Source organism: Anabas testudineus, chromosome 24 (assembly GCF_900324465.2).
Source record: "Anabas testudineus chromosome 24, fAnaTes1.2, whole genome shotgun sequence".
NCBI lineage: Eukaryota > Metazoa > Chordata > Actinopteri > Anabantiformes > Anabantidae > Anabas > Anabas testudineus.
The window spans coordinates 15,893,655-15,914,841 of NC_046632.1; the positions used below are offsets into that span (position 1 = coordinate 15,893,655).

At 42.3% G+C, this 21,187-nt stretch overlaps 1 protein-coding gene across 1 annotated transcript; it reads right to left on the minus strand.

The window, feature by feature from the left end:
• Positions 1 to 27: 27 nt before the first annotated feature.
• Positions 28 to 12,577, minus strand: LOC113149739 (formin-like). Its single transcript, XM_026341991.1, has 17 exons — positions 10,553 to 12,577; positions 10,202 to 10,304; positions 8,595 to 8,656; positions 7,786 to 8,471; positions 7,439 to 7,580; positions 6,819 to 6,906; positions 6,451 to 6,512; positions 6,268 to 6,356; positions 6,043 to 6,172; positions 5,787 to 5,933; positions 5,389 to 5,448; positions 5,007 to 5,127; positions 2,452 to 2,544; positions 1,809 to 1,860; positions 1,572 to 1,721; positions 497 to 578; positions 28 to 360 (listed from the first exon to the last, which is right to left on the minus strand). The coding sequence occupies exons 1-17, from the start codon at positions 11,876 to 11,878 to the stop codon at positions 316 to 318; spliced, it is 3,438 nt and encodes a 1,145-aa protein (XP_026197776.1). The 5' UTR covers positions 11,879 to 12,577; the 3' UTR covers positions 28 to 315.
• Positions 12,578 to 21,187: the final 8,610 nt, after the last annotated feature.

The window sequence follows — 21,187 nt, forward strand, 5'->3', positions numbered from 1 at the left end:
CATATTGTTGAAGATTATCAATCAATGATAAATGTCTATACAGTCAGAGATAGATGGATGTATACATATTGCACAATCTTTAAATCTCTAAATATTTTAAATTAAACTTTTTGAATTAAAAAATAAATCAATTTTTCATAAAGCTTTCAGTTTGTACAAGTACTGCAAGTATTTGGTGGATATTTATCAGACAAATGCTGTAAAAATGCTGGTTTGGTATCAACGCTGACATCCAGGCTGGTGAAACTGAGAGCCAGGAAAAGTTGATTGGGACGGAAACCACCCTGAACATGTTCCACTGCTCTCTTTATTCTCTCAACTTGCAGACATGCTGGCTTCTTTCTGGCGCAGTCGTTCTTTCTGTGGGGAACAAAATGTGATCAGTGTTTTACAGATTCTCCTGAAGCTGCACAGCATGAAAATCATTTTGAAGTATCTGTTTGTATAAAGTGCCAACTTAGACTGTACAAACACGCTGAACTGAATCTCATCTTACCAGACTGTGCGGGTTGATCTTTCTTGTTTCCACCTTCTTCTCCCCTGTGATCCTCTTCACCGATTGCTGAGCCTCCTTTAATCTATTGAATTGTGTCACATAATTCGCACTGTTGGTTAGTTTATTATTCAGACATGCCCTGTCCCTGTGAGTTACATTATGGATTTATTACACTTTTGGCTTTACTTACTTTGAAATAAACTCTCATCAATCAACAAAAAGTTAAACTGAAATCTCTTATTAAGTATTCAGACCCTAATTTCTGACAAGTCTCTCTGCCACTGATATGCACTCCCACACCATTATGCTGCCACCACCATTATTCATTGTAAGAATGATATAAGGTTCAATCAGTGATGGGTGTCCACATCTCATCATTAGAAATTCTGTTTGGGTTACTGTTGGATTCCTGGTTACCTCTCTGACCGAGGCCCTTATTTTTGGTTTGGCTGGATGGACAACTCTAGAAAGAGTCCTGGTGGTTTCAGTCTTCTTCCATTTCACAATTACCGAGGCCATTGTGTTCCTCAGAACCCTAAAAGCTTTAGAATGGTTTTAAACCCTTGTCTGAATCTGTGCAACACCACAAAGTGTTATTGTGGGGGGCTGCAGAGAGTTCATTGGACTTCTTGGGTTTTGTCCTGATACTCAAATACTGTGAATTATGGGATGTTATTAATACTTTTGTAAATGATTAGCAATGTAGTTAAATTTTTTTTGCATTTCCATTTCTTTTCTATTTGTAATACAGTAAATGTGCTGAAGGTGAAGGAGTCTGAACACTTTCCAAAGTCACCATATGCTGGAACTTTGAGATAAACCACTACTTTATTCCCTGCACTGAACAAATTAAATCTGAAGTGGGGTATATGGTGGTTAACTGGTTAAGACACATTCTGCATGACCACAGCGTCCATGGTTTGAGCGGCAGCCAGTGGACTTTAGCTGTCTGCGTTTCAAATGACGGCACAAAATTCCCGTAAAATGATCTTAAACAAATAAAACTCAAGTGAAACAATTACTATATTTCAAAAGCTGTTCACTCCAGACACATGCACAGATGGGTTTCTGATACCTCTCTTTAGAGATGCTCTTGTTTTCCCTCTTCCATCTGGCCTTGAAGTCGGCACAAAACTCAAACCAGAGCACAAAGAAATGACCAGCAGTCACCTCCTTCTCTCCCGCTTTGGGCTTCAGTCCAAAGTACAGAACCAAGTCCTGAAAACTGAATTAAAATTCAAAGGATTAAAACACGATTTAGCTAACTGCATATTTTATTTAAGTTAAAGTCAGTTTGAAGTAATTCTCCCACCTCTTCTGTACAGTTACTAACTGATAGGAAGTTTCAGTGTGTTCTTTTTGTGCTGCAAAGAAGCAAACAAGAAAAAGATTAAGTGTAATCAGACTCCCCTAAATACACAGATTATACTTATACAAAGTCATAATGCCTATGGAGAATCCGTTCGTATAAATATTTGTAAGAACACGATGATGATCTTCTTAAGAGAAGCCAGACGACCATTTGGCCTCATCAAAATGCTAATTACACCGTCACTTATTCAACAATGGAGCCGTTCTTGCAGGCACTATAACAAAATGACAGATTCACTACCTGCACCAGCTTTTTGTCTTTGTGTGTACTTGTAGTTTTTTCAGTTGTAATTGTAATGCCATACACGATCTTGTGTATTGCAAGACGTCATGGGAGATTTGAGACGGATCATATTATGAAAATCTTACAACATAAAGTTGAAAGAAGATTTTTTTGGAGTGAGAGTCTCTGAGAAGGCCCAGTGCCTGTGTGTCTCTCAGCTATTGCCAAATCTGACTGATCCCTATCTGAGCGTCTAGCCTTTGCTCTGGATCCACCCTATCTCCAACACACACACAAATACCAAAGAAAAGCGACATTTACAGGACAGCAGTTTGATGAGGAGTGGACTGTATCCACTCACCACTGAGAACAAAGGTCTCCATCTTGTCCTTAAACGGCTGCAGGTGTTCCTCAGGAGAGTCAGAGCAGACTTTCTGTACATCTTTCTCACATCCTGAAAGAAAGAAACACAGGAGGAGAATTCACGTAAGAGAAAGAGAAGAGAAAGTGAGACGCCAGAGATAATGAAAGCCATATTTTTACATATTATTTAGCTTTGAACATGAACGTTTAGCTCTCAGGACTCAAGTTGTGTTCAGGAGGAGTTCTTTGCAGTTTGCTAATCAGTAAATATGAGCAGTGATACCCACCGCAACAGAGAAGGGAAGGAAAGGAGAATATTACTGGATGCCTGATGTCTGAATGAGGAAGAGTACCTGCAGGCTGCTCTCATTCCATTCAATTGACAATCTGACAATTTGAAACTAGAAAGTTTATACCAGAATAAGAGACGTTGGCTTTCTAAAGACATAAGACACGATTTACTTGAGGGATATCAAAACACCAAGAACTAATGTCACCACCTGCACATTCTTTGAACCTTAGAGGAGAAGGGAAAGAGAGAGAAGAGCAAGTTCTGGCTTCCAAACTAGCTCCACCTGTGCCCATCAGGAGGTTATCTATACAGCTTCCTATTTAGATATCACTTATTCAGATTCACCCCGAGATGGCGACTGTTAACTCTCCTCCCTCTCTCCTGTTCTCTCTCTTCCTCTGCCAGTCTGTGTCCAATCAGTGGATCAGAGGAGCCAGTCTGCGGAGCCAGTCATAATAGAGGCTGTGGAGGGAGCCGAGCCCCTGCTCCCCTGCCCTGACGCTCGATCAACATCGCCCAGATAAGATTACAAAAGAATACTGTTTTCATTCAGGATTTGTGTAAACTGAGGGTATCTCCCTTTGCATTGTGTGGCGAGCCTTTCTTTCTTTTATCTGCCTTTTGTGTCGGACGAAGAGGGTTGTAGACCTTCACATAAACAGAGCCAGCTGAGGGGGAGTGTGGTGCTTTCACATGTGAGACTGAACTACACAAACTGCACTGAAGCCGTGATTTGGCCTCATAGTGAGGGATACGTGCTTTTAAAAGAGGATTCAAAGGTTTGGTGATGATGTGTTTGAACTGGTCGGCTCATAAATCACAGCTCTGCTGTCAGATTCTATGGCGATGGTGACAACACAGCATGCTGAGGTTTAACAGGTAGTGATTCCCATGTGCACCATCTTAGGTTAGAGGGAATCATGTTGCCATTTGTTTGTAATCAGCACTAAACACAACGTACTGTACAGCTGAAATGTTCTCATGTTTGCAGGTAACTGGTCGAGTATTTGACAAATCCTCAATATGATAGAAAGATTCATGTTTGTACCAGAATGTCATCATAAGTCATCTAATAGTTGAATATGATAATTTATTCAGTCTGGACCAAAGTGGTTGATTTAATGACATATGAGCATCGGCATTTACACAGAAATGATGGCCAAAAAACATATGTAGGAAATCGTTGTCATGACTGATGATGATGTTTATACTGTGATGATATTTTAATATGATGTCAGCGCAGACAAAATTCTATTAGACAGATACTGTATCTCCAAACCTGCACAATTAAATCAGTATGACTGTCTATGTTGGGAAACATTGCATAGCAACCAAACAGAAAACAAAGGGAGTGAGCAGAGACCAATTGAGGGCAGTTCAACAGAACAAAAGGAACCTGTGACGGACGATTCAGATTGCACAGTGGTTTGGCCAGACGATAAGACAAAGCTGTGTTGAGAGGTAAAGAAAGCTATCTGCGGTGCACATCTGAGGGCCACATTGGAGCCCAGGTGATACAGTCGAGGAGCTTGAGAATCAGTGCATCTCTGCAGAAGCCCATGCAGAGATGCTACAGATAGTGAAGGTCTGGATATTACATAAGTGGGAAGCTACGGTCTCCCTACGCTGGCGACAGGGGCACAAAGGCATAACAATAGAAGATCTGATGGCCAGGAGGATTAGAAGCTGGAAGCTGGATCTGGAAGGCGCCAAGCCAGTATCAGACTCCTGCTAGTCTCTGAAAATGTGCACATACAGTGCACAATGCAGGCAAAAACACATGTGTACAAAGATCTAACAGCGTCCTCACTCACAATCGTGTGCATGTCAGCGTTGACTGGCATCACATGGGCAAACAAGAGGAAATGTTTTGTTCTGACGCTTAACGGGAGTTCAGTCAGAGAAGCAGTCCTTTAACACTAAGTGTAAACAGTCACTCGCCGGCTGTGGAGAGTGTCTGAGGAAAAATAATGCCAGACTAGGCTGTGGGAACCTCTCAGAAGCAACACAAAATCCTAGCGATAGAGTTACACGGGCTGGCTGAGGTTTTCAAATGAAAACACACAACAAAATGACCACAAGGCCTGACTATCCTAGTCACATAGATGTTAAAGCTCAGTGTCTGTCTGCTCAGAGTGGAGCTGATGTTTTGGGGAACATGCTGAGCTGGGTCAAAGCTTTCGATTCATTACTCTAGAGGTTGTTGTTTCAGATAAAAGAAGCTGGAAAAGATAAAACGCCGCAGCAGTTACGTCACATACTTGTCAGCTCTCGCCCCAGCTGTCTCAGGTCTCTATTTAGGTCATCAAACTTGACCTGTGCTGCCAGGAAGACGTCCTGAGGTTCAGGAAGAGGGAACATACTCTTGTCTGTGCCAGCATTCTGGTGGAATCACATCACATAAAATCAGAGACAGAGAAATGTAAAACAAACAGCAGGACACTCGGTTACTGTAGATTTGTAGATGCCCATAAAGTATGAATCTAAAACAGGTCATTCTTATTTCTTCAGTGCTGAAAAGGAAGAAACTGTGGAAGTAAACCGCGTAACGTCATAACAGCAGATATAAAAACTTCAGGGTTAGGTTCGGTTAAAAGATATTTAGTACTTTTGAACGAGCTTCAGTGTTTCTTTAATCCCTACCTGGTCCACATTGTGTAAGTAGTATGACACCACATAGTCCACCAGGCTGATACGATTGTCCTGAAAAGAAACATCAAAGTTGTCTCAGTATGAAGTCTTTTCCTGCGTTACCCTGTTCAGATGACGGCGTGTTCGCACACAGACGCTGTGCACGGCGTACAGTAAATCTGTTCACCGACACACGTGTGCATGTTTATATCCTTTTTTTTTGAGTAAATCTAAAACTAAGGCAAATCAAAGACCCACTTTATTCACAGTTAAGTGAATGCTTGCTCTGCTGATGCTACTAAATCACTTCTCTTCTCTGAATAAATGAATCCTGTCCCTAAAATAAGGCAGGAACAGAAAGGTCTTCTCATGGAGCTCCCACAGTGGTCCCACACTGATTGAGAACTTACCCTGCTCTTTACATCCTTGAGTTTAGGAAGTATGTCCAGGCCAAAGCCATCAGCCTGACCTCTGGTCCTGTTGCCTCCGTTCATGTAGTTCCCCAGAGCCAGCACCAGCCCCATCACCTCCCTCACACCGTCGCTCTCCAGCAGAGCCTCAGAACAGAAAACACACACGAGCTGAGCATGTTCCACCTCTCGTTCCGTGTCTGAAAGAGCTCACTCTTTTTAAACTGCTGAACGTTTTAGTCTGTGCTTCCTCTACCTTACAAACAGAGGAGACTGTGTTGAGCTTGCGTTGGATGGAGGCGATCCCATCAACGAAGGCTGACTGGAAGATGATGCAGTGAGCTCTTCCTGCAAAGTCTGGGATCTGAGACAGCTCGTACAGGAACCTGGAGAACATTAACATGAACAGCAAGCGTGCAGAACTGCTAACTGAGGCTAAACAGTGCTCACTCACAAGCACACACACAACTCAGATACTGACTGTTCGGGTTTGTCGAGCAGTTTAACGTCCTCTTCCTCTGACGTCTCGTAGTGTTTCTTGATCCTCTCCAGCTCCTCTGGCTGCGCTCTCTGACACATTAACAATAGAATATTAATAAAGTGAGTCTTTATTGTACAATTGGACTCGTGGTGAAACTGTAGTCGAGGATGCTATGATACCTACGTTCTCATAAAGTGCTTCAATGGTCTCCAAGTCCACCACAGAGTGATCCACAGTCAGAACAGCTAGAAAACGGTAACTAAAGCTTTAACTGCACAGAAAATTGTTCTCCAGAGGAAAATGAACACAGATGGCCAACACGTCCCCCTCACTGGGAAACACGCTGCTGTTTACTACAAAGATTTTACAGTTCCTGTTCTGCTGACGTTGTGGTGAGTGTTTAGTGTTTCAGGATCAGTGTGACGGCGGTGTTACAGCCGAACAAGAGGGACGTTCAGGGAGCTGTGGTTACCTGAATGTCCAGGTTCAAACTGCTGTAATTGATTTTTCAGTTTGATTACAAACATACAGTCATTAACAACAAACCTCACCTTGTTGTATATCTTTCATCTCCAGATGGAGACTTGATATGAGGATGCCCACGGCCTGAGAGCGCTTACCGTCCAACAGTTTAACAATCTAAAACACACACACACACACAGTTACCATGACTGCTTCACCACGAGAAGCCATTAGTGACTCATTACTGGAGAGCAAAACAAACATAACAAAGGTCATTCTGACTGATTAGCACATTTTTCATTTGTAGCATTGTACAAGTTGAAGGGCTGATTAAGACTAAACATGATGAACACATGGATTCTTATTATTTCTTTTAATTTCACTGCATTTTAAAGCCTACCTATGTTTTATGTACTGCACTTTAGATTACCTTTTTGTGACAAGTTACTAAGACAAACACAAATTTGAGAATTTGTAACAAAACATTGGGAATTTGAGCAAATAGGTTGAATTTAAAAATGCTCTTTTACATTTGTACTCATCAGGTGTGTGTAAACTCAATGACATTAACTCCTCCTAGTGAGCAAGACACATATTACAATCCCTTGTATTACTGTATTACTGTATGTACTGTATGTACTGTATGTACTGTATGTACTGTTACCACCTCTGTATTCGTGTCCATGCTCTTGTTCATTTTGCACGTTACCTTCCTGGTTCTGGCTTTTTTCTCATAAGCCTCCGACAGCGGCTTCCTCTTGGTGTTTGTGGTGGTTTTGGCAAAGAGATCCTCAAACTCGCTGGTATTTATTATATTTGGTTCCTCTAAAATGTTCCACATGGTGTTGTTACTGAGAGAGAAGAGAGGATATCACTTTATTTCAGCCTCTGTTTGCACTTCTTATACTGTACTGATAGATTTAGTTTAGTCAGTGCTAGTTCATTTATTTTTAATTGTAAAACTGTCGCCGTGTGTTTGGATGTATATATTTTTATGCTTGAAAACATTTCTGTGTATGTTCTTATTTAGTGATTGTCTGTTGGCTGTGAACCCACTTGTTGTCCTCAATCTGGATCCTGGTCCAGTAAAGAGGTTTCATGGGTCGGGACGGCTCCACTGCCAGTTTTCGGCGAGAGTTCTCCAACATGAAACCACCTGGAGGAGGAGGAGGTGGTGGAGGAGCGAAGCCTGGTATGGATGGAGGAGGCAGAGGCGGTGGTGGAGGTGGAAGTGGCAGTGGAGGTGGAGGGCCATGTGGCGTCTTAGTCTGTTTAACAGGTGGTGGTGGTGGTGGAGGTGGAGGAGGAGGGAGACCATCTGTTTTGGTTGGTAGTGCCATCTGAGCAGTAGCTGCTGGAGGAGGAGGACTTTGTGATGGAGGGACGGGCGATGAAGAGGAGCACTCTCTATCGTCCCTCTGACCGGACAGACTGAGGCTGACAGAAGCCAGGTCCAGCTTTTTGGGGGTCAACCTCTGCTGCTGATGACCGGCTCTCCCAGTTTCCTCCTCGTCCACAGAGGTCTTGACAAAGGTCTCTCTGTCTGTCTGGATGCAGACGGTGCGGAAAGATTTGTGTAAAACGTCGTCACCCGTCGACACAGCAGCATCTCTGAGGTCCCCTCGTCGGTAGGTCGCAGCCTGGGACAGTTTGAGCTGCAGCTCGGCCAGTTTGAACTCCAGACGGGCGACATTGTCCTCATTCTCCACCCTCAGTCTGGACAGCTCCTGGCCATAGTCGTCCTGAAATAACAGGACTTTAGCTCATCTTTCAAAAAACAACAATTTCTAGAAGTCTTAAAGACACTTTCCAATGAAGATAAAACTATCTGGAGCGATTCCATAACCTTCATCCTTCATACTGACCTTTGACTTCTCCAGCTCCTCTTTGCATTCTCTCTTCAGCTGCAGAAGAGCAGCCTGGTGCTCTGAGACCAAGTAGAGCAGAAGAACAGTTAGAGATCGCCGTTTACAAAGGCTTTGTGTTCTTTCTTCCACCACAGCAGATGGTTATTATTATAACTGTGGTGCCCTGAGAGCATGTGATGTGTCTGTTAGTGATGTGGCTGCACACAAGCCACAGACAAACCAATGACAACAACTGGGAGACACTTGTGAGAACCGTTACAGATCTTGAACAACAAATTAAATTAATGTTTTACCACTGTAGGAATCTGGGGGGTTGAGGATGTAGTGTGGGTGTAGAAGAACCTACACAGCTTCACCAGATGAGGGCGGTAGAGCCTCAAATGTAACAGAACCAGAGCTCAGCATTGAGCTCCCAGATTAAAGCTGTCTGGCATCTTTGGCAGACGATTCAAACAAACATTTATCCGCCAGTGCATGACCGGGTGTATTGTTTGGGATGTTAGAAAGTATATTTACAGTCAGCTCCATGACACCATAAGGAAATGTATTTTCAGGAGGATGTGTGTGTTCACATGGATCACATGGCTTCATCCCTACACAAACTACATTTTATAATCCTACTCAACTACCAGAGGAAGTTGCTGTTTACTGTTTGGCCTTTTTACCTTAAGAATAATACTTCACTTACTTTCTCACTTTGCCTTTATGCAGTGTTGATACTTCACAGTGCTTAATAAAATTCAAATTATAGAGACGGGGACGGTGTGTAGATGTGCTGTTAATGTGACTGATTCAAGGCAGGGGTGACACAAATGGAGATAATACAATATATGGGCGTTTAACATTGTTAAATATGCATTCAATGTGGAAACAAGCCTTACACACACGCTGACATATTATGACCTTTGGAGTTCATACAGCGCCCTTGTTAGCAAACAGAGGTTACACACCCAGTGGACAGTGCAACACTGTTCATTTGAACTCATGTTTGTGTCTGTTTGATGAATGTAAATAAAATGTTTGTCTTCTTTTAGCTCTGTTTTGGTCGCCTGAAAGGAACATCTGTGTCTTTCGCTGCTGAATGCTCCACTGTGTGGCTCCGTCTGGCTACTGGACACGTAATGTGCACTGCTGCTTAAAACTGTGAGCTGCAAGATGTATTTACTGATTACAGCAGCTTTTCTTCGTGTTTGTTTTTTTTTTTTACCAAAGTTGAATAGTTGGATCTCCCTTTTTTAAAATAACTCATGAACAGTTCATGCCACACGTAACCTATAAGTGCAAAACTTTAATACACAGGAGGTGGAGCTGCACAGACTGTGGACACACACAGGGTGGGGTTAGGTTTACTTTAGCATTGGAGCTTAATATCACATCCAGTGCACGATATCACAGAGCAAACACTAGTTCATCTCAAATTCAAGAACTTTAAGAGTAGTCAGACCACAGTATTCAACATAGTGACCGTACAGTGTAGCGCTCCTCTAAAGCATCTACTTCAATAATATGAGGCGTAGGATGTAAAGCCAGTGCCAACAGAACACAGCACATCAGTTCAGTGTTGAGAATGATAAAATACATAGTGCTTATTTATTTCTCTGTACCTGCTTCTGTATACTTCAGTCCAACCTTTTCTTCTTTGAGTGGCGGCCAGACAGCTTGAAGACGACCAGGGGTTCGTTCTTCTCCCTCTCCTGGGGTGGATGACTGCAAAAAAACAACGCCACAGAGATTTTTAACTTTCAATTATTATTATTATTATTATTATTAGTATTATTATTATTATTAGTAGTATTAGTATTAGTATTAGTATAAGTATTAGTATTAGTATAAGTATTAGACTGCTTGTTTTCTATTAATGTCCACAGAAATAATTATTATTATACTGTAGATATCTTAATGAATCATTGTGGTAATATATGTGTGAAGCTCCTCTTTGGTAACGTGATGCATACTTTGCCATGAGACAAATCTTTCTTCTCAGGCGATTTACTGGACGTTCTCTCAAAAAGGCCTCTTAACAAATCTTTTTCTGTTCTTATCTTCTTCCTCACGGCATCCAGGTCCCCTTTCTCTACTGTTGGCTCCTTCTTCAAAGGCTTTGGGGTGAAAAAAGCCTTGAAGGCATCAAATGCTGCCTCTGCACTGGACACAGGAGGTTTTGTAGACTCAGAGGAAACTTCTGGGTCCTCATCTTGTTTAGGATCTTCCTTCTCAGGACTCTCTGGACTTTCCTCATTGTCATTTTTATCCGTGGTTTCAGCCAGGTCTTCCATCCCCGCCTCCTCTTCTTTCTCATCTACTTTCTTTTCTCGACTTAAGAACTGAGAGATTTGGTCCAGAAAACTCCCCTGAGCCTTAGACTCCCCCTGCTTCTCACTGAATATGGTCCTCTTTGCTGCCTGAGATGAAGGTTTCAGGGCCACAGTGTCATTCTCAGATCCGACCACCCCCTTCCTCAGGACTCTCAGGCTGCTAAAGAGAGCCGGGAGCTGGATCTGCTTGTCTGTGGGGGAGCCTGGGGAGAAGGTGGTTCTACTGACAGAGGACCCAGGTGGATGATTGTTGACTAGGGTTGAAGATGATATGGATATATTTGGTGAAAGGTCCTTTGAGAAGTCTGGAAACACGTCTTTTTTCTCTTCTTCTTCTTCGGTGTCCTCCTCTGCACGTTTCCCCTCCTCTTCATCTTCTTTTTTTAAGTAGGAGGACTCAACAGCTCGCTCCTCAGCTTCCTCAATTCCTGTTTGGGTCTCTTCTTCAACAGCAGGCCCTATTCGAGTCACAGTTATCACCACATGTTTGGTTTTAGATGTTTGTTTCATAGATTCATTGAAGGTATTTGTGAGAAAATCACCCTGGTTTTGTGCATCCTGGACATTGTCATAGGCTTTTTTTACATCCCTGTTGTATTTTTCATTGTCAGCCTTTGTGATAATCACTCGTGAGGCACAATCACAATCTGCGTGTGTGCACTCAGTTGAAATGTGTTGACATGTTGGCTGCAGAGATTCACTGACAGCACGTTCATCCAGCCAGTGTTCTGGTACATCTTCACAACAATCATAAACCTTGTCATTGTGCTCATCTAGCATTTTATTCTCATCTTGATTTGCTGCTAAAGTTTGTTTCCCGGAGACATTGTCAGCATTTACAGCCATACTTTGTCGCTCAGTGGGGCTAAAATGATTCCTGTCCTCTATTTTGTCTGAGTCATATCCTTCCTCTCTCACAGTTACATGTTCCACAGAGGTAGAGGTCATTTTCTCCTCCTTATACATATACTCTAGGAGTTTTCACTGTTCTTTAAAACTCATGTCCCCATTTTTCTTTAAAAGATCACTCATTTAACACTGCACTATGTTCTCAGGTGTCTTTTTTGCTCCTCAATTTGTGGTGAGTCAGGTCTCTTTAAAAAAAAAGTGGTAAGGTTATCTGAAGTAGAAGATCTGTAGCAGGACGTAGTTGAAAAGCTTTTCAACCACATTGTGGTTACAGTTTATACGACTCATACGTGACACCGAAGTGCAACATTACATCACAAAAAGGCATTTTATGGCATGCACAAATTGGTGAGAATAGTTCCAGTGTCATGCAGTTCCTTATTCAAATCAGTCATATCATCACTTGTGAAAATCCGACCTGTTCCCGCTCCAGTTTGTTGATAAGAAATAGGTTTATCCTTTCACTCCACCAGCAGCTTTTTCAAGTCTTACCAGAGAAGTAATTTTCCAAACCTAAAACTGGAAGCAGCAATTAGTCACTATGAGTAGCCAATGGTAGGAGAGAAAGCTGCAGAGTAATGGAAAAGTGACGGTTTCCAAGCTCCATGGAGTGACTCAGCTTAACCACAGTTAAAGTCAGATCCAAGTCCTGGCTTTAGCCTCCATGTTCTGCCTGCTTTTCCCTGTGGCTCCTCTGTACCTGCTGTAAGAGTTTACGGAGCAGCACTCTGGACGTCGTCCCTCAGGTTGTCACAGTGTAATTGGAAGCAGATGGTTTCTTCAGCCACTGTTTATGACAACGCCTTGACAGATCCGTGAGCTGCAATGCAAAGGAGGCCACGCAGAACAGATGGAGAGACACCACACCCAGAACTGAAGGAGGGTAAATAGGCCTGCCAGGGATCGCTTGTTAAACGTTTTGGTCTGTAAATTCACTGTGACAGGGAGCAATGCCTGCTGCTCCCCTACGGCTAATCTGGCCGTCTTAGTGGGCCTAACCCCAGCTACACCAAACAGTTAATCAGCTTGGATGAAATCTAACACACAGCACTGATATACACAAGTGTGTTTAATTAGAGGTTGTCAAAATAAAGATTCATTAGGTGATCTGGCAAAGGATCAATACGAAAGTTTAAAAAAGGGCAAGACAATCTTATAAAGAAACATCAACATTATAACAAGGGAACAAAAGTATATAATTATACTTTAGGTGGTGATACAGAAAAAAAAGAAAAGGTCCAAATGGCATCAAAATCATATCATAAAAATAATACATAAACAAATAATTATCAAAAGATGATGAAAAAAATTACTGTAGATGTAAATGTGGACAAAATAATACACAAGACAGAAAATTTAAAAACAACAATAAATAGAATATAAATAAAATAAAAAATAAAAAAATAAAAAAAAATTATAAATAAAAATCCAGGAACACAATGAAAATGAAAAACATACAAAACAAAGTATTACAATAAATAAAAATACATTATAACATTAAGGACGGACCAACAGCAGAAAATGCAGAGAAATGTAGGAAAGTGTAAATAGAATATTGTAAATATGTGCAAGAAATTAATGATGAAAAAACAAAGTAAGGAGTTTGGACACATTTCAAGCTGCAGGGGCCACTGCTGTTTTCCTGAATAAGGACAATTCGACTCTAAACATCCTCCTTCAGTGGTTCATGTTTGTGTTACTGCTCAGGTTCCACCCTTGTTTACTTTTATGATACGTTATCACAGCCAGCAGGTACCTGATAGATCATACGACTGTTAACATTCTTACTGTGTCATTACGCTGTGTAACTTTCTCTGTCATGCCTGTAGCCTGCAGAGGAGCCTTAACTGATTATAGTTAATCTTATTAATGCCAATAAATTGCTTTTGCACTGTCAGGGTGGGACACTTCTCAACCTCTATCGATACTGATTAATTCAGGAAGGTTTCACTGACAGGTCTTTTTCAGATACACTTACTCACATTCACACCCACAGTCTGACTCATGTCCACCTACCCATTTCATTATAATTTACTTTTCATTCACAAATTTAATGCATTTCAAACTAAACTTCATTTCCCCTTATGCATTCATAGTCAAGAAAAAGGGGGCTTTAAAACTTCTGCCTACCTCTACACCATTCCTCATGCAATGCACATCCAGAATTGTATTAATACTCTCAATTCTCTCTTTGTCATTGTGTATGGGTGCCGTAATGCCACTTGAATTTCTTATAATGATGCAGCATTTTTAAATGAGGACATGCTCTTCAGTGCTGGGTTAAAAGGCCACTTTAAGAGACAAAATGGCAATCCAGTAGACAAAATATTATACCCTCAAACTGAAAACTGAGGATAAACTGAAATTAAATGCAAACATGTGGGATGTTGTAAATAATGCACAGAAAACATACGCTCTCCTTCGCATCAAGCCGTAAACTACTCACCCTAAACTCCAGAGGAAGAGGTGTGGAGGTGTCAGTGGTATCATCTTCAGCGGCAGTGACGTGTAAGATGTCAACATGTTTCAGTCTGGAGGGATGAAGAGATATGCAGAAGGACAGAGACTTGTCTACTTCCTGCTGCCAGATCTCCTCCTGTCTCTGCAGAGCCTCATCTGGACATAAGAGAGACACACATTGTATTGGTTAATATCATAATATGCAGAGGTGCTGTCAAACATGTCTGTAACTCAGACCCACTGCATAACCTGCATCAAATATCATAATAACACCAACATGACTTCAGAAATATGTGTTCAAAGCATAATAATATTTGTCACAGTAGCTGTAAACTGCATGAAAGTTACATTTACTGCGTTTAAAACTTTCTACATTCCTTCATGCATAATGTAGAAATGTTCACAGCCATTATCATTAAAGTTTGATGATAGCTTCGGAAAAGTAGTCAAGCTCTGTCAACTTGTGTGTTAAGCTATAGTGTCACCGTGAGGATATGTGGAGGTACTTCATCCAGGGAAAAGTAAAACCTCTCTGTTTAAGTCCTTCACTTCAACAACAAGTCAAAGCATCTCTGGTACTGTCTCTGACAAATCTTTCAGATCTGTGACTGTAAAATGTCCTCAGTCCTGGGAGGTTTATACTTGTTTGAATGTATGAATAGTTTTACCTCACAGATTACAACCAACCTATGTTTGAGATGTTTTGCTGTGGTTCAAACACAGCAGCTTACAGCTGGAATCATGTGCTCTGCCCAGTGGTGGCTGACTGTGGGGAGTGTTTGGCAATTATTTCCATGAATTGAGCCCAAAGCAGGTGTTGAATGGTTGTTAGAGGAAAGGTGAGTCCACAATGTGATGTTGCATGTTGCTTCTTAAGGTGAGGTCGTGTAAGAGGCTTGGCAGGTTTGTTTGGTTCATCAAGATTCGGTGACCACTGTTTTATTAATTTATAATTTATATATAATTTATATGGTGGCCCAGGCAGAATACTGGTTAGCATAGCATATTGCCAGCGTGCCAGATAGCTCAGCAGGTTATCTGGCCTAAACAGGATGTTTGCTTGGTCTAATTTGTGCCTCTGGCGGTATGCAACCTAACTTAGCATATGGTTGGAGAGGATGCTTTGCTACCTGCTAGCAGGTGGAGGTAGCTGAGTGCAGCTACCTGGCTGCTGCTCAGTGGGCTCAGTCTAATTGACAGTTACCTGGCTGTGATCAGATGCATGTTGGTGGGTCTTAGTAGTTTTCTGGGTCTTGGACACTGTTGAACCGTCAGTACATTGAAAGACCAGTTATTTGAAGGGTACCCACTTCATGATCATGTAAGGGTGAGAGAAGGAAGCCAGCCTAGGTGTGTTGGGTCTGGTTTTAGCTTAGGGCTACTATCAGATAGTACTGACTGCTTCTTTCTGTCCAACAATGGCCTTTCAGAGTTCATACAATCAAGAGTTATCAGTAAATCTGCAGCCAACCGTGTTAAAGCTAATTAAGTTCGGTGTTCATGCATGATCCTGATAGATTAAAACATTTAGATGTCAAAGTCATCTTAACCTTCATTCAATAGAATATGCTATTCTACAGTAAATCAGTATCACATCAGATGAGTGGACCTACAGAGACGTCAGGTGTGTATCTGTCAGTGGGTACACAACTCTTCTCCAAGTCATATTAGACAGCTATAATCTGTCCTCAGTTTGACAACACTGGATTTTGAGAGTAACTCCCAGGAAGCTCTAAATGTCTTTCTTCCTTACACTCTAATCATTGGCGTCTAAAGATTTGTATTTCACAAAGCTCTGAGCTTTAATCCTATTTGGGCAGCCACGCGTCTACAGCCCAGATTGACCAGGATGTCGTTTCCTGAAAAGTGAAGGAACTCTGAAGGCTAAACTCTGCTACTATGAATCTATCAGCAAATGTCTCTGAACATAAATCAGTTGTTATTCCATTCTCATTTTATGTCGCCCGAAGTAGGTTTGAAGCTGTTCAAATAGTTTTATTTCATAGTATCAAATATGTTTCACTGAATATCAACACTACATTACATAGACAGAGAGATTTTTGAGGCTTATACCAATATTTATATTATGAATTAACCACCTGTCAGTACATTAAGCTGTTAAATATATCTTTACTGAATACATTCTTAAAATATGGATAATTACTATTTTATCTGTGGTATATTTGATTTTAATACTTTTACTTAAGGAGTTCTGCAGAACTCTTGTTACTACTACAGCAAACATGCTCATAGGAATAGATTTATGCAGTAAGTTAGTGATTTGTCTGTCGCACTCTAAAATAAACTTAGTGTAAATAAGAGGCACAACACTGTTGGTGGAACTAGAGAAGATCCTATATGCAGGACAAGAAGCTGATTATAACCAACATACATAAAGAATTCATGATCCAGTGTGGTGTTTAGTGTTTGCAATTATCTACAAAGAAATCTGTCATGGTTAATTCTCATCATGTGGCCCCTGCATCATGTGAGCGCACACTAAACACCATTTCTGTCCTTTTAAGAAAAACTTTGGTCATTCAGGTCAGTGCCAATCCAGGACTACGAAGGTATCTGCATCAGGTGCTCACTGGTACTTCATGCCTGAGTCAACACACACAAGCCTGCACAGACGTGGTGGTATGCCGAACCGACAGGGGGTCATTATGTACAGACTACAACACATCCTTCAGGTCTGGTGGTGAGAGAGACAGTAAAAGCTGTGTGTGTTAAGAAACCATCTGCTCTTCCTCCTCTGTGTACTTCACTGACCAACCGCAAAAAGTCAATGTCGTGCTGTTCTTGGACACACTCTTTCCACACTGTTGAACTGCTGAAACCTCTCTAAGGTATTTTGTCCTCTTTAACTCACCGTACACAACACATACTCTACAGTGTGATACAGGGTGAAAGCTTATCTGAGAGTACGCTCAGCGTTGTTTTTTTAGGATTGACTTTGAAAACACCAAATTAAATCGATATTTAATTTCAGTGACACAGACGTGAAACTACACATGATACTACAGACCCACACGATGGGAAATGATCCAATGCTCTGCAGTAGCTCCTAATAAATGTTGTTTTGCACGTTTTCTTGTCTGCAAAGTCAAGACTACACTTTGTACCTTAGTCATTTTGTCAGCCTTTAATTGTAGTTTGAGTGTAAGCACTTTTGGACAACCTATTTTGTAAATTACTTGGTGATCACAGTAGCTTTAGTACCTGAAAAGAGCAGATCTTCATGGCTGGTCTCTGTCTCTCTGATGCATCTGTAAGACTGGTTCTGCTCATTCAGCCTTAGGGTAGCTGGAGCCAGATTCCTCCTCTTGTTATTTTCTGTCTCACTAGAGACTGCAGTGGCACATCCACAGCTGCCAGCCCCCCAGGGAAACAAGCTGTCCTCAACCATCTCTGCTACGTGACCCTCAGAGATGTCTGGGTTATCCTGATCACTCAGGTGCTGGCTCGGCCCAGGCCTGTACAGACTGGGGGGCCCGCCAGTTGAAATAGATGGCGATGAAGAATTGTTGTCCACGGCTGAACAATTGGAGGTGAAGTGGAATTCATGTAATGGCTGCCTGGGGTTCTGCTTACACAAAGTCTTCTTGGACTCGATGAATGGGTCACTCTCAATCCCCCACTTGCTGCGTTCTTTGATCCAGTCTGAACTGGTGAGACTCACCCGGCGTAGGATCTCCTCCACTTCCTCTATCTTACCTATAACTCGCTGCGCTGCAGCCCTCTTTGCCATCTCCTCAAACCACCACTGAGAGGACTTCTTCTCCCCAACCTCTGCCTTCCCTCCCTCATGTTTGTGGTTTTCTAACTGAGTGATAAAAGCTTCTCCTGGTATTCCAGTATTCGCAGTACTGCCTTCAGTCTTGCCAGATGGGCTGGGGTTAGTGTATCTGTCCGTGGTAGATTGAGAGATACACATTGAGTATGTCTCGTTGTCATATTCTGAAAGGTCAGTGTCTGAGTCAACAAGAGTATCTTCTTCCTTTGTGGATAAATCCTCTCCGTGACAGAAAGTGTCTTTTTGGCTGGAGGATCTGTAAACATGTGCAGATGAGGCATCAGGCAGCTTTGCTCCCCGTGCTGGCTTTAACTCCTGTGGAGTTCTTATATTCCTCTCCTCTGACAATGAAACACTTCTTTCCACTCTGTCTTTTCTCCTGGCTGCAGGAGTGCCAATGATTGGTCTGTTTTCCTCTAAATGCCGCCCTTCAAATACAGGAGAGCTTGTTACCTGAAAATTTGTCATTCTCCTTGAATTCGGAGGCATCTGTTGAGTCTTGGGTGTCACCTTGGGTTTATGCTGAAGGTTGCCGCTCCCCCCTGCACTCCGTCTTCTCTTTCGAGGGATCTGGATTCTGGGTGATTTTGGGGACGTATCCCTGCTCCAAATATAACTGGGATAGTTTGTCTTAAGGTTTGTGCCCTGCTGGTTGCCCATGCTCATGAAGGCTTGGCACTCCAAACACAGCGGTATCAACTCAGAGGTGTCGTCCACTCCTGTTGAGTCTGTAAAGACGCATTTGTCTGCTTGTCCCAGCCTCACTGTTTCATTTGGGCCCTCCTCCTCACATCTAGGGGTTAGTGTCTGGTGGAAGCTGAGAGGGGCTTTGGAGGGGGAGCATGGGCCCCTGCATGGGGAGCAGCAGCTTCTCTCACTGATGGGCACGTAAAGGCGTAACATAGTGTAGGTGTCCTCCATGATGTTTTATTACCACAGATAAAGCTAGATTCTTAGGAGAGTTTACAGGGAACCACATGAATCCTGATGCAGAAAAGGGCATCCATTAAAAAAAGAGATGTTGCTGCATGATTAATGATTAATGATTAATCGAGAAAATAATCTGCCGATGACCTCATGATAAAAATACCAATAGTTAACATGCATCAGTTTAAGATACAGTAATTTGCACATTAAATAAATGTGTGCTGGGTATCCCAAACAAGTTTCACACCTATAATGTAAGATTTTAGACATTCATGTTATTTTATTTATTATGTATTCACTTACCTGCAGCCGTTGCATTCCTCCGTGCAGCAGCAGGTCACTGCTCTGTTGCACAGGTGACAGAAGACAACTGCCCGCCCACTGCAGTGACAGACAGTGGCGCAGTCCAATCAGCGCTGTCTCTGGAGAGTCGAACTCTACTCCCATTGGTTCAGCAGGTAAAGACTAAGACACTAACACTAATCTGGAATCTGACAGGTACTGGAGGGAAGCACAGACACAGAAGGTAGGATCACTGAGGATTTAGACTTTTCACAATGAGCGACTGAATAAGAGTCTGTAATTACTTTTCTACCACACAGATGTGTTGTCAGTGCTGCTCAACTGCTGTTTAAGCCACATTTTCATATCATAGCCGGAGGTAGAGCTACTTTTAACTATATTTTAACAGATGTAGTGAAGTATATAGTACAATATTTACATCTGAAATGTAGTATTGAAGTAAAAAGCAGTGGATAGCAGTGTAAAGTAATGTACAAACAGCAAAACTGTATTGTACAGTACAAGTACTTCCTGTAGTCTTAGATGAACACAAAGAAATAATGTCACACTTTGTGCATTTCAGCTGTGGTTTCATGCTAAAGTTTACAGTCTGTATGAACTCTGTTTACTGGAAGTGTACTGTGGGTGACGTCTGCCCTCCTGTCACACACTGACCACGGTCAGCAGCACCATATGGAGCTGCATGATGGTCACCGCATGCACGCGGCTAATCTGATCAGCTGGACAGCTGTCCTGATGTCTGATGGATTATAGATGTTTAACAGGTAACGTTAGTTAATGTCACCAAAGCCACCAACAGTGATATATACACAAGAGGACCAGTGAGTGTTTTAATCTTTCTGGACAAAGACTGCATAGATGATGTGATATTACTGCAAAATAAACATTAGCAGCATAGCAGAACCTAAGTATACATTTGTTTTAACCAAGTTAAGTCATGTGCTGTAAATGGGGAAACTTTCTGATTTAGTTGCAGTGTCTGACACTGAGAGTTGCACTAATTGGCCACTAGATGTCAGTGATGTCTTTAGCAGCAAACATGCTCACCTGCTCTGCTCAGGTACAGTCTCTGTTTAACAGTGAATCTGACCATGTGAAGGGCACAAATGGACACTTGACTAATACAGATCGGGCTTTGCTCTAGTTAAACATCATTCAGAGTAGATTATCTGTATTATCTGAGGCAAACAGCAGCAGAAACTAAATAAATGACTGATCCAGTGTAGTGTTCAGCATCTTCAGAGTGAACCTGTAAGATGCTCCATAAGCAACAAGTGACCAGAGGTTTGGAGCATGAAGTGAAAGTTCTCCTAAAATCAAGCAGGTGGTTTGTGTGACCTAAAATGATATCTGTGTGCAGACTTGCAGACACTGTGTGACGTGGCAGGTGTGTGGTTGTTGTGTGAATGGGGAGGGTGGAGGTGGAGGTGGAGGGTGGAGTGCGCTGTGGGAGCCAACGGAGACGGAACCATTCACAACTTTACATTCAAGTCCATCTTCACACCACCATGCGTCAGACAGGGAGTCCTGCAAACTGCTGACTCAGCTGGCAAAGGGATTTCACCGCAAACTCTTCAGATTATTTTAGCTTCCGGACATCATCATCCATCACTGCTGCCAGCATCATCATCATCATCATCATCATCACCACCGGGAGCTCGTCCTCTGATGTCCCGACTCTGTCCGTCCGCTGCTCCGCACTGCTGCTGGCGTTGGGGCGCAGGAAGGAGGGGGGAAACAGGGTGGATGTGGGGGTAGGTGGGAGAAGAGAGGAAAGGAGGGGGGGGGCTCGGCCGGCTGCCCTATATGGCAGTGGATGAGCTCTATGCTAATATCGGCTTGAGAAGCACAGCATCGCGTTTCTGCCGGCAGTCAGTGGT